The sequence below is a fragment of the Balearica regulorum genome, chromosome 3 (assembly GCF_011004875.1).
Source record: "Balearica regulorum gibbericeps isolate bBalReg1 chromosome 3, bBalReg1.pri, whole genome shotgun sequence".
Taxonomy (NCBI): domain Eukaryota; kingdom Metazoa; phylum Chordata; class Aves; order Gruiformes; family Gruidae; genus Balearica; species Balearica regulorum.
The window spans coordinates 75,384,789-75,398,734 of NC_046186.1; the positions used below are offsets into that span (position 1 = coordinate 75,384,789).

At 40.5% G+C, this 13,946-nt stretch overlaps 1 protein-coding gene across 2 annotated transcripts in view; it reads right to left on the bottom strand.

The window, feature by feature from the left end:
• The window catches only part of PRKN (parkin RBR E3 ubiquitin protein ligase), a 767,705-nt gene that overhangs the window by 6,911 nt on the left and 746,848 nt on the right, over positions 1–13,946 (bottom strand). For both annotated transcript variants that reach the window (XM_075748535.1, XM_075748536.1), the window contains exon 10: positions 12,350–12,436. In XM_075748535.1, coding sequence (XP_075604650.1) covers positions 12,350–12,436 — 87 coding nt within the window. The remainder of the gene's footprint in view (positions 1–12,349; positions 12,437–13,946) is intronic.

The following is a 13,946-nucleotide window of genomic DNA, read 5'->3' on the forward strand; positions in this document are numbered from 1 at the left end:
CATCTGGTGGCCTTTGCAGCATGCATATTAAAAAAAAAAAAAAAAAAAAAAAAAGCAACAGCTTTACTTAATCAGAAAACCTCAAAAATGTGTTTATGGCATTATTTCTTTTATTTTACTACCTACATCAGTCTCCTCCGCCCTTTAATCCCTTTTGTTGGTCTGCACTTAATAGTCTCCAATTTGCCAATGTTTTTGATGTCGAAGTGACAAAAGTGAACAAAGTCTTCTCAGCTGTATCCTAGAAGTAACTTTTACTTCTGGCTCTTCGCTTCGGGAGAGGGAACTCGGCCCTGCACCCTGCTGGATTATTCAGCGATTCAGCAAAAGGGTGACCTCTATACAACAGCACATTAGTAAGTTCTGGGAAATAGAAGAAAAAGCTGCTCAGGCTGATAGCAAAGAACACAATCTAGTATTGATCTTGCAACACCTTGATCTTTAAGGAAGGATGACTTTAGCAAGCAATCTGAGCTAACTCAGAGAGGCCTGAACACAAGATGGGGAGAGCGGGGAATGCTTGACCTGGGCCTCAGTTTGCCCAGTGGCAGAAAGAAGATGATATTAATATCATCTGGTTGTAATGGGAATTAATTACTTAACATTGTTAAAGCTAATTCAAGATGAAAATCACTATAGCAGTGGCAGAACATTGCTATTCTTTTCAGAATAAAAGCTACATGAGAAGACCAGATGTATTTTTAATTTTTCTAGCTAACCCAGAAGAGCTTCACAGTGGCTCTGTTTTTCCCAAATAGTCAGAATCCAAACTGTGTGGGTCAGCACTTGGAAACACTTTCCCCCCATCTTCATGATCTTTGTTGTGCCCTAATGGCAAATGACACCGAGGCAAAATTTCACATGCCAGATTGTGGATTCGATTTGTATAAAGATATTTGATCTTAGTTCTGAAAACAAATACAAACATGGGAGAGCTCAGGAATAACTAAAATAAACAACTTCAAAGCGCACGTATGCAATTCATCAATAAAGGAAAATTGCTGAAAACAGTAGAGTGAATTATTAAATTTATATTTTCCAATGCAATAATTCTAGCATGAAATAAATGCAGCAGCATAATATTTTCAGCCCATTAGAGCTGAAACATCCCTCCTATGCCCAGTCTTGCTGAATGCTAAGTTTAAAGCTTCCTGCTGTGGGAAGCAAGTGCAGAGAAATGGTACAGTGATGGAGACCCTCTGATTCAGTAAAGAAATCATACCATACTGATCTATGAGCTTTATTTAGTGCTCCATGTACAATGACTGCAAGCACACATGTATTTATCCGCATTTTTTTCTCAAACAATAAAGGAAAGGTATGTCGCAGTTCTCCATTACCTTTGTCTATTTAAATCACCTTCTTTCATCCTAAGCTAGCAAACCTAATCTTCTTGACAATGGCCTAGGTCAAGCAGAGGTGGCTCTCACTTTATTTGGTCTGCCTGGTCTTGGATGGGAAGTTCAGAGATGCTTCAAGTGGGTATCATATGGCAGTTTGCTGACATATGAGAGACTTTGACCACTTGCTATGCTGACCCCACACAATATGCTCTAGTTCCCCAATTATTACAAAATATTTGTCCCAGCACTAGTGAAAAGCTACTAGATTCCATCCATGCCACTTTATGAATAATTTTTTTGATTCTTAACTGTGCTGCACATTATGAGCAGGAATGAATACCCATAAATAACAGGAAGCTACAGAAAGAGCTGTTGCAAGCATTTTTCAACGTCCTCTCTGCAATATCCCCTTGGTGAGATAGGGGGAAAAGGCTGTCTTGTTATCTCTGGGTCACACTGAAGGATGTCGATTTACTTCTATTCTGTTTCTATGCTGAGTCCTTTGGAAAAACTAACAGGGATAAAGAGACCACAGAGACTTCTGAGCACCATACAGAAATACAAGAACATGTACATGGAAAGCTTTTTATGCAGTTAATCAATATCAGGCGGTACTGGAAAAAGCCCTACAGAGACAGAAGGCATCTTGAAATAGAAATAAAGTGTCCTTCTTAAAGCAGCATCTCATTCAGGTAATAGGGCACACATCAACTTGTTGGTAGAACTACGTAAAGTAAATGAAGTGTGTGTTCATCATCAGCAATTAAGGAGTACCATCCGGATTAAAACCATTTATGGCAAAATTTCTTGTTCAAAATACTGGAAGCATTAGATATATAATGTTAAATTCCAACATCCACCACATTATATACTGTCTTAAGTAAGCACGCTTCTTTTATGATCATGCTTATTTTGCCTAGCATAAACAACATCTGAAAACTGAAGACCCTTGATTCAGAATAGAATATGAAGCTATTAACATCATGTTGTGCTTAGCTTTAGTGAATGTAATTTCTGGTCTCCTGCTTGTTTGCTGTTGGTGCTTAATTCCTTTCTGATGAGCAAAAAAGCTGGTCATGCATAAAAAATGTATCCTAGTACAGCTTCCTTTAAATCAGCAATACCTTTCCTTTTGATCAGAAATGCTTGGTTTTAAGTTAATTTGCCTTGGAAAAAATAGTTTAAAAAATAAATGAACAGTAATATGTAAAATTATGACTTTATGTGAAAGATAGCATTTTAAAAAGGCTTAGATGTCTCAAAACAGAAAGCATTACTCATTTTCTAGCACGAATGTGAGAACAACTATGGATATTTGAAAGGGTTTGAAAGGAAGACAACACAAAGCAATGTTCCACCCACCATAACATTTAGACTAACACAATCCACTAATTATTTTGGGCTAGAGCTCTAAGTAAAAGCAGTCTCATCTGTTGAAGCCCCACCTACAAGGGATGCTGACAGCCCAACTTAAATTTCTTTTGTTTTTGTCAGTTTCTACTGGGCTGTTTTATGAACATGTTGACATGAATTAACCTTCTGCCATATTTAGTGGTGTCTTTTACTTCACTTGTGGGGGAAAAAGAGAGATGTCTAGGGTACTAGGTAGGCTAGAGGACCTTTGGAAAAAATCCATTATTTGAGTTATTTAAGAGTCAAAATCTCACAGAGAGAGGTGTGCATAACTATGGGACTGGTGTTCTAGTCTAGAGAAAGATTTGGGCTAATCAAAACACTGACAAATGGTTATAGATCAGGAACAGAAAAGATACTCATCAATGGGAACATGTTTCATGCACTGGAAAAAAAGAGGTGTCAGTACCACACTGATCCAGTTAAACTCACATGAAGCAAGTTTGTGTGAGCCAATTTGTCTGCTGTGCCTAGGGAATTCTGCCATAAAAAAAGAGCTGCTTTGTGATGACAGCAACTAGCTAAAATCAAAGTGATATACACAGGGTATTGTGTCTGATACAAGATGAAAGAGACTTTCATTAAATAAAACCAGAGCGCTCTGGTTTGGTGACACTGCACATCAAGGATCTCACTCTGCATGTTGGGGCTGTTCATATCAGCATGAATTAAATTCAGGTAGCTAGTGAATATTGAATTTACACTGCTCTAAAGCAGAAAATCTAATCTAATACAGGTCATTCTTGTATAACTGTTTTCCATGAGTGGAACAAAGAACATGCCTTCTCCCCTAAGTGGCAACACAGCTGCAAATGACTGTCAGGTTAATCTCATAAACAAAACCAGCCTGTCACATCTTTTTATTTTATTGCTACCCAAAATAGGAAAGCTAAAATTCTCTCTCCATAGTTCCCATCTATTTCTCATTAGACAGAAAGTTAAGACCTATTCTCAGATTTCCTCCGGTGCATGTTTATTTATAACATAGAGATTAATTTTACAGGACATTTCCCGGTTATAGTTATTTTTCTTGCTCCTTTAATTAGGCATCTGTGGGTTGAAATGTCCTGTGCTTGACATTGTGAATATACCAGCTACTAAACCTCTGAGCCTCAGTTTCTTTTCCAAGTGTTTAAGATACTTTAGGAATCAAGCTAGGTGTGCCATTTTTTGTACAGCCATGTTTTATTTAACTTTTTAAATTTACCTGATGGAAAAAAAAATAAATCAATGGTCTAATAATAGATGTTCCACATTTCATACTGTGACTCAGAACTCATTGAAAGATGTTATGCATGATGGACTTCCTCAGTAACTTTTTCCTTCACTAAAATGCAGTGAAATAATTCATGGGTTTTGAGGTCAGCATTTACTATTTAGCATTTTGATTAATTTCCTCCCTCTTTCGAGTAGAGGAAGACGTTTCCATAGAAATGCTGTGTGTTTCTCATTTTAACTCTTGCCTGTAGTACACCATTTCAAATACAACACCTTTTGTTTTCACTGTTCTAAAAGCAATAAGGAAAGTTTGCTGAAATAGTGAAGGAACAATTCTGAAAGTGATATTTGAAATATTTAGAGCATAAACACGTAACGCCGATAACCAAGAACTGATTCAGAAGGTCAGATATCTGTGGAGTCCAATATAATCTGTATGTTTTCCCTAACAACTCATTCTTCACTGAAGGTTCAAGCGAAAAAGGAGCTTGCTGCTTCCTTTATACAGTGAGTCAAGAGACTTATGCAATTCCATAATTTTGTCAGCATTATGTCTTGCTGTTACAATTTAAGGTGCACATTGCATAGTTTTTCAATTCCACAGCAGTATTTTAAGAAACAGATTGCACCAACCTTGATTTTCATGAAGCATTAGCTAAATCTCAGCATTAAAATAATTCAGCTAAGGATATTTTGAAAGCACCTTTATTTGGGAACTCCACATTAAAATCAAATTCTGAAATATTTTGTGCTCACAGTGGGCCAATATGTTCTGCTGCATAATTACAGCAAACTGCCACCTACATAGAGACCAGGCTTCGCAGCCCTGCATGCTTGCTGGGAGTCTACAGGCAAATACCGTAAGAGATTGGACAGCTGTTGTTAGTGGATGGAAAGGGAGGCCTGGCAAGCAATGTCTGTATATTTTGTACCACCTACTGGCAACTTCGAGATCTGCATACAGGAGGCAATGGCAGGAAAAGATGGGCTGGAGGTCTGGTTTGCTCCGATGGGTTCCCGGGCTGATAGGGCTTCTGGGGGAGTTTTATACTGCTAGCGGCAGAAAAACAAAGTTAGTACCTGGATCCTGCATCAGCTACCGGAGTACAGTAAAGTCTGTGTCCCAAATAACAAACAGCTGAGGTTTGATTTGAAGGCGGCAGGTTTGGGCATAGGCTTGTAGATTTGGGTGACCAAAGCCTCCAGCCTAGGGCTACAACCGGGACAGGCAGCATCCCGCAGGTTCGGAGTGGAGCTGAAGTTAAGTTTTACAGCACTAGCTATAAACTTAGACTGAAACTGATTGTAGATGGAGGTTTAGAACATGGAGCTTTGTGGCTCAGTAAAAATATTGTTGCTGTTTCTTGTAAGAGGCCATAGCCTTTTTGCCAAGCCAGCAGCACAGGCCTCAGGACCCATCTGGCTTTCTCTGGACTTGTCTTGGCCTGCCTATAGATTTGGTTTTGCAAGTGACAGCAATTATCTAATGACCAGGTGACTATTACCTATTTTGCTTTTGTATAATTCTGTATAATGGTGTGGTTTAACAACATTATACATATTTTTGTAACTAATAGACAGCAATGACAAGTATAGGTATCACGAGCAGAATGAATTATCTCTGATCTTAGAATAAAATGCCACACAGAGGAGTAAAGGCATGGGATGATAGCAGAGGCCTTGAAAGCACCAGCATAGGATTTGGGAGGTCCTGGCACTATAAACAACTCTCCAGTCATCAGTTACCCAAATGCAGCCTTGAGATCGGGGTAAAAAACAGTTTTAGGGATAACAAAGAGAATGGAGACATAACCAACTTAGGTAAAACACACCATAGATAGTAAACTTGGATGCAATGTCGATTTGCAGACCAGTGAAAGAGTCTGTTAACAAACATATAAAAGTGGCCCAAAGCGGATCCCACACTGAGGCGAAAAAACCCCACCAGTATTGACATCAGGCTCCTCCTGGTAGAGGACTCACGATGCCAGCCGCTGTCCCACACTGAAGCCATCGAGCTTAGGACCCAGAGAGGCAGTGGAAGGTTAAATGTAACACCAGAGAAATAAGTCTTACCAGAGACTTTGCATATCCATAATTTTAACTATATAGAATTTGAACTATAAGTCCTAGTATTATTGTAAATGGACTAAAAAATAGTTCTTTGATACGCTTGGTAAGACTTTAATAAGACTAACAATTGTCCTAGTTTTGGCAGGGATAGAGTTAATTTTCTTTTTGACAGCTAGTGTAGTGCTGTGTTTTGGATATAGGATGAGAATAATGTTGATAACACACTGATGTTTTTAATTGTTGCCAAGCAGTCAAGGACTTTTCAGCTTCTCATATTGGCTAACAAGAAGGCGGGGGATGCCCAAGAAGCTGGAAGGGGGCACAGCCATGACAGCCAACCCAAAGTGGCCACAGGGATATTCATAGAATCATAGAATCATAGAACGGTTTGGGTTGGAAGGGACCTCAAAGATCACCTAGTTCCAACCCCCCTGCCATGGGCAGGGACACCCTCCACTAGACCACGTTGCCCAAAGCCTCATTATACCATACAACATCATGTTCCACTTATAACTGGGGGGTGGGCTGAGAGGTGTGTCAGCTGGGGGTCTTGTGCAGCATCGACTTCTGTGTGATGGCGTTTGTCTTCCCAAGTAACTGTTATGTGTGATGGACCCCTGTTTTCCTGGAGATGGCTGAATACCTGCCTGCCCATGGGAAGTAAAGAACGAATCCCTTGTCTTGTTTTGCTTTTTCACGTGGGCTGGGCGGCTGGGCAGCTGGGGGTCATGTGTAGCATCAACTTCGGGTGCAAAGAAATTGTGCTGTTCATCATCATCATCATCATATTATTATTATTATTATCTTATTGTGTTTGTCCTATTAAACTGGTTTTATATCAACCCATGAGTTTTCTCACTTTCACTCTTCCAATTCTGTCCCCTGTCCCATTGTGGGGGAGTAAGCAAGTGGCTGCATGGTGCTTAGTTGCCAGCCGGGGCTAAACCACAACAACAATAAATTTTTTACTTTGCATACACAATGAACCTGGTCTGAAATGAACACCTTTAGCAGGTAATAGGATTTTCAATATAGCAAAATGGCAGAAATTCACACAACCTATTCTGTAACTTGTGTGCAAAAAATTGTAACAAGTTTTATCCACACCAGCAGCTAAAGATGTATGTTTAGTGATGAATTTTGCTGGATCACACGGTTTGCAGGCCCAGGGTTGCTAGAACTAGCTGGAGTTAAGGCTTGGACCAAGAGTAGATATGGCCTGACAGAGTTTTAAGGAGCTTAGAGCAGAAGAGACCACTTGGCAAGCTTTAAGACTTCAGCCACCATGGACATTTTATCTAGGCTTAGGTTTACAGCTGTTGCTGGGCTAGGGTTAATAGTGGAAGTTATTCAAATGAGATGAACTAGATTTATGTCTTGGTCCTACAAAGACTGGCAGACTGGGTTTGTGGAGTGATGAATTACACAGTGGATGTTCTTTTACATTCAAGCCTTTGAATGCAGGTGATTGAAGCAAACTATGTGCAGCTGTACTACAGAAATCTATCATGATGCTTAATTTATTCTCTTTACTAAATTCATGGCAACCTCTGAAAAAGCAAACCTGCTAAAAAGCTGTTAACTTTTTTATAATCACAGACTCGTTGGCTTAGCAGGACAACATAATCACAGCTAAAACCATCTTGGGGAAAGTTTGTCCATAGAACCATCTCTAAAATATACCTTTTTATAACCCATTTCATTTATGTGTTGATTTTTTTAAACATTTATGTCTCTGTCTCCACATTCTATTCACTTATTAACGTCTGCACCAATTTCACATCAGTGTCATTGCTATTGCTATTACACTTTAACCTTGTAGATGTTTAATCAATATGCCCAGCACTGAAATAATCCTGAGAGCTACTCTGTATGCATTCAAATCTAGTATGTAGTCACATTTTATTGTGCAGTTGGTAGTGAGCAAGAAGGTGCATTACTTATCCTGGTAAAAACCAAACTGTCTAGAAAGGTTTTGTGCTAGGGAAGCCAGGCTAATTTTAAGCTGGGCACTTACAGAGGAAGCTGGTTTATGGCTAGATTCCTGATCAGCATAGACTGTATACGGGTGAGGTTAAAAGGGAAGCTTGGTTTTGTGGTGTACATAGCAGGGACTATGTGGTTATTTCTAAACCTAAATCTGGCTGGAGTCACCTTTATTGTGTCATTGATTCCATCATGCACATTGTACCTTTTAATCCATCAAATACAATTTCTTCTCACATTCCAACCTTCAAACAACTCCAAAAGGTGGCAATGGTTTTAAAAGAAAGCTTCTCAACTGAAGTTGCCACAGATACATTTTATTTTCCCTGAAATTATGTAACTTACACACTAAGATGAGAAATAATCAGCCCTGCACCAGTAAATGCTTAGGATGAGTTTTCAATGGCCTCAGGGCTAAAAAAGGACATTCTAGAAGAAGGAGGACATTTTATCCATCCCACTGGACCATGCAATATCTGTGCATAAATCTGAAAGATCATGATGTGCCAGTATATAAAACTAGGCTATTCTCTGCATGCCTGTTGCTGATTTTACCTTTTCTACCGCAAACAGCAAGCAATCCCCTCTAGCTTCCACCTTTATAAGGTTCAACCCCCTTTATTTTGAATAGCACCATGCATGGCACCTGCTTTGTCCCTCTTGTGCTCCGCAGCCATTGTTGCCCTCTTCCTTCCTCCTGCCAACTGAGTCCATTCCCCCTTCCCTGCTGCCCACTCTCCCTTCACAGTCCCACCAGCTCCGCTTCCCCCTCTTGACCTCAGGCTTCTAACATCCTGCCCAGCACAGGCCCCTTTTGCCAATGCCATTTCTGTTTCCCAGACCCTTGTAGTTGTCCCATGTCATCTGGCAGGCTTATTCCCTTTCTTCTCTCTTCCTTCTCCTCTTTATGAAGCTTCCACTATATCTCTGATAGGTGACACTCCCATCAGCTCTTGGCTTTCATGGACACTGAACGCCTCTGTATCAGGCTCTAACTCTCTGAGGGATTTTCTTCTCCAAGGCTTCCCAAATTGGTGTCAGGCTCTGAGGGCACCGCCAGGTCTTGCTGTCCCAGCCCAGTCCCTGCGAATCCCCTCGCCACACTGATGGCAGCCCCTGCCCCAGTGACACTGCAGCAGGGCCTGTCTCCAGCTCCCCACAGCCCCACGCTGCCATGGGCCCACCTGTCCACAATTCCACAAGTTTGGCCCATCCGTGTCCTCAGGGAGGTGCCAGGCCCTGCCCTGACAGACCCATGGAGAGCCCAGGGAGCGGATGGCCCTTGCAGGGCCCTGGCGCACAGGCCATTAAGAGGAAGGGCTGCCTTGAATGGCACCGCAGCTCTTCCCGTTCTCTGTGTTGCCATCAAGTTCTGGCTATCCGAGTCCTCCACAACGACATTCCTTTTTGGCTTTTCTTCCAGCTCTTTCACACTCCTCATGCTCCATCATATTCATCTCTATCATACTGACTTAGGCCTAAACCTGCTCACAGTGTTTCCTCTCATACTGGGAATGTCAGAGGCGTGCAGCCATTTGCAGAAATGTGAAGATGACAGAAGGTCCTTTCCCTACTGTAGCCATTAGAGGCTAAAGTAAAATGTGCATTTTTCTTACAAAAAGTATTTTCCTGAGACCACGTATCCTGCACCTGTCCTGGAGAGGAACAGCATGGTGGCAGCATGTCTGGTTGACCCTGAAATCCAAGCAGCAGGAGTCGTGACAACAAGATCTGTTTATAAAATAAATGATGTGGAAAGGATCCGAACAGGAGTCAAACTGCAGGAGCTGAAGACAACCCTGGAAGTGTATTATTTATACCTTGAAACAGATGATAGTCAAAGATAAAACAATCCTTTTCACTGCCTCCACAAGCAGTACAATAAAGCAAGTTAACTCTGACACACAGGGCTGTGCACCTAGCAGGGGATGGCCAAACAGAACAAGAAGGCTGTGAGCACAGGTGGATAAATACTTAAATTAATCTCAGTGAGAGAGATGAAAACAGTCCAACGTGCACTTCTTTCCATATATGCCCCACGAACGTTTTGTATGCATTGTATGGCAGTGTTGTTTGAAGGATAGCTTTGTAGTGATGCTATTCGGGTGAAACCAACATCTCACCAGTACCTGGGCTTGCTGCCTTCTAGCTACCTCTCGGTTTGCTTGCCTGGTTACAGAAAGCCAGGGAAAACATTCCTTCAGTGGCACATCTCCACCTTGTGGAGAACTTTAATTAGTGCAGCTCCTTAGTTTCTTACAGGAAAAGAAGGCTGGCATATGTCAATTAACATCAGCTTAAGCTGGAATCTAAATGAATTTTGGGTAGTCCATGATCTTGTCTAAACTGGGGAACTGATTTGCATGGCTGCAAGAGTTATTCTGGTACAGAATCATTTAGCTATTCTGGAACAGCTCTTTGAGAGTGCAGGGAATTTTTCAGGAACAGAAAAAAATGTTCACATAACACTGGAAAGGCAAAAGTAGTCAATTTTCGTAAGTTAACACAGTCTAATTGGGTGCAATTCATGTGCTGAGATACTGGATCAGATGGATGAAGCAGTCTCATTGTCATTAGGAGAAGCTAAGACAATATGCAGATGTTTAAAATAAACCACTACTTTGTATAGTATTCTGATTTTTCCTGGCACACCTTTATCTCTGCCTTAGAGCATGGAAATTATACAAACTCCAACTTCCACAGAGTCAACATTGTTATTTTATTTGTAAGGTGCCATGATGGCTTTCAGTACTCTAGGCAAAATTCTAGGCATAAGTAGCTTAATAGATATAGGGCTTACTGTTCATGTTGAGATGTATTCAAGTTGTAGCTCTGGTAAGATGTTGAGCCTTGGTCTCTTACTTTACCAGGCCATTGGATACTTTAAATACCTCTCAGTGTCTCTGTTAAAGTTGTTTTGGTTTTAGATAAATGTGAACGGGACCTGGAAAACTGTTCTAAGGCTATTGCAAACAAAAGGAGATTGTTCTTCATAGAGGGTAGTTAAGCTGCAAATCTCCTTGCGTATATATGGTTTCAAAAAAGGGGGTTGTACAAATTCATGCACTAAAACTTTGCTGGTAGCTGTTAAAGATGAAATACCACATCTCAATCACAAATCACTAGAGGCTGGGAAAGTAGATGGATTTAGGGTCTCATACAGCACACGTTTCAGAGCACCGTTGGTAGATACCCTGACTGACTACTAGGATACAGGCTGTTTAATTCTGTCTCAACAAGTACTAAGTTTTTTTATAAATTGGAAGAGCTTCACTAAGAAAGGTTAAAGAGAACAATGTCTACGCAGGTTGTAGCCTAGTGCAGTGTCTCCAAAGTATGGAAAATGAACTCTCTCAAGGTAGCACGTGGCAAACATTCCCAATAGGCTTCCAGCTCCCTCCTAGTCTACATTCAAAGGGCCAGCCTCAGACCGAGCCTGCCTGCAGGAGCTGGGCATGCCTGGCTGAGAGCTGGCCAGACACTAGTCCTCATCAGCACCTGCCCACAATCCTGTATCTGCCGTGTTGGACTGTGTGGGGGTTCAGGGTTGAGTTTTCTCTTAGCATCAAACAGGCCAGACATCTGAATATCAGTTTTCTGCTTACTAGGAGCACACCCTGGGCATCAAGCTGTGAGATATTTAGGGGGTATCTCTCCTGTTTGTTGCATTTTCTCTTTTTTTTTTTTTCTTTTTTCTTTTAATTGAAAAGATTGTGATTTATTTGCCATGGAGAGCAAGGAAACTTGAATCTCAAACAAAGAGAAATGTCAGGAGAGAAAAACTATTTCCTGTCCAGGTCTATAGCTACAATAGATACAAAATTATAGAGCAGCCTAGAATAATTATCATCTAACAGCTTCCAGCCTGGGCAATCCATTTTTTATTTCTCTAAGCTAAAACATAAATTATCAACAGCATTTTCTGCATAGGCTGCATAAAACCCCTGTTATTCAGTCCAAACCCACGTGATTTCCTGACTGGTACACTGAAAATAAGCTGAAAGGCAGCAAGACTACAGAAAGCCTTTCAAAAGTGTTCACATTGAATAGAGACAACCCCAAAAGTCCATTGGGAAGGCCTTTTCTTTATCAGCTGATGGCAGAGCCCTGTGTGTTCCTGACAGAACTCAGCTACTCTATCAATCAAAGTGACTGAAATCCACCGCAAAGCCAATTCGGCAACTCCGACGGCTGGAGTAATTCAGCATGAACATAATTGCTTTTACTTAGGATTATAATTAGGACCCATTTGACAAATGTCGCTCTAGCTGGGCCAGGGATAATGATCAGGATGTAATGAGTTGTGGGATCCCTACCTTCTGGGCCATGGCTCCCTGTGTGCTGAGGAGAGAGATGCATTCCCCTTCATGGTATTCTTCTTTACATTCACGGCAGAACACAAACTGGAAAACAAACCAAAGCTCAAAAGTCATAAAAACACATTAGGGATATAGACAGCAAGTTACAATCATGAAGAGTCATACAGCAGATGATCTCCTGCCCTTCTCATCCCATTAAATTCTCATAATACTCCTAATTGTGCATCTTATTATACACTCTGATCATTAACACAACAATTTTGCTGTTATTTCATCGGTGAAGTAACATAAACGCCATTATTAAAAATGAGATTTTGCTACATGGTCCATTTAGGGACATAAAGTCATACTAGATACTTCTGAGTGAGTTTCTCCTACAGTGAAATCTGTTTATACAAGAAGGGTGCTGGATGAAACAAGCAGTTCTGCTTTATAGTGTTTACTAATGGAAATAGTCTATTCATGGTTCTGAATCACATGCATTCTCTGTGGAAAACTATTGCTGACTTTACGAGGGGATGATCACTTTATATAGGTCATATGAAATACCATTTTCTAGAAAATTGTGTCCTTGCCATGGACTTTTATAGAATGATTTCAAAAAATCCGTAGAAAGAACACAATGATAGCTAATAGGGTTTTAAGGGACTACTTCTAGACCCTTATTGCATTTCCAGCAATTGCTCTGGTTTCATCCTCCTTAAATTACATTGTTCTTTACATAAGGCTTCATTCAAAAGCAGTGTCTTTTGCAGATGTGTAAAACAATTGTCCCTACCTCAGTCTGAGCTGCCTTTGCCACCTAAACTGGTTCATAAGTATCAAGTTTGATGCATGGTTTTTAAACTCTAAAATGAAGATATCTGTCTTGACATGTGTCAAAATCTTTGACCCATCGATGCTGCATTAAATTCTGTGTCCTTGCAGGTAAGGGGAAAAGTCAATAATGTAAAATGGGTCTCTCTCATGCTGTTTTAAAGCTATGCTGACTCTGAAAGATCTCTCAGCGGTAAGCCATTCTGACTGGCGTTGTAAGCAAGACTGATAAAACAGCCTTGATTTTTAGATACAGAGCTGCATTCACATGTAATGAATAAAGGATATCAGGAGGACATGACACTGGAACATTTGTCTGCCACAAATTCCAGCTTTTGCAATTTCATTTTGAACTCTTTCAAGCTGTATTGTCACTTTTCTAAGAAGCAGTGAAAATCATATTTCATTGTCATGCTAAAGAAACTGCACTTTTATGAAAAGCAGCATTGTGCAAGTCCAAAAGGGTTGATCCTGTTATTCAGAGACTCAGGGAAATGTGGAGTGGAGGAGTGGAGGGAGTGAGTGTTCTAACTTCCAGAGATATCAAACCTAATCACTTCTTTGCTTTCTTGCAACTGCTGTTTTGTCAACAATTTGAAATATTTTATTTTACTTCAGCTAACACCAATTTGTTAATTCACTTATGCTTGTTAGCAAACAGCTTAACAATGGAGGCACTTCTGCAAGGTATGTTGTACAAGAGGCTGCATTACTGTAATAGAGCATCTCTCAAATACAACAACAATTTACACTGCATTAGTGGTCAAAAGTTTCGGCT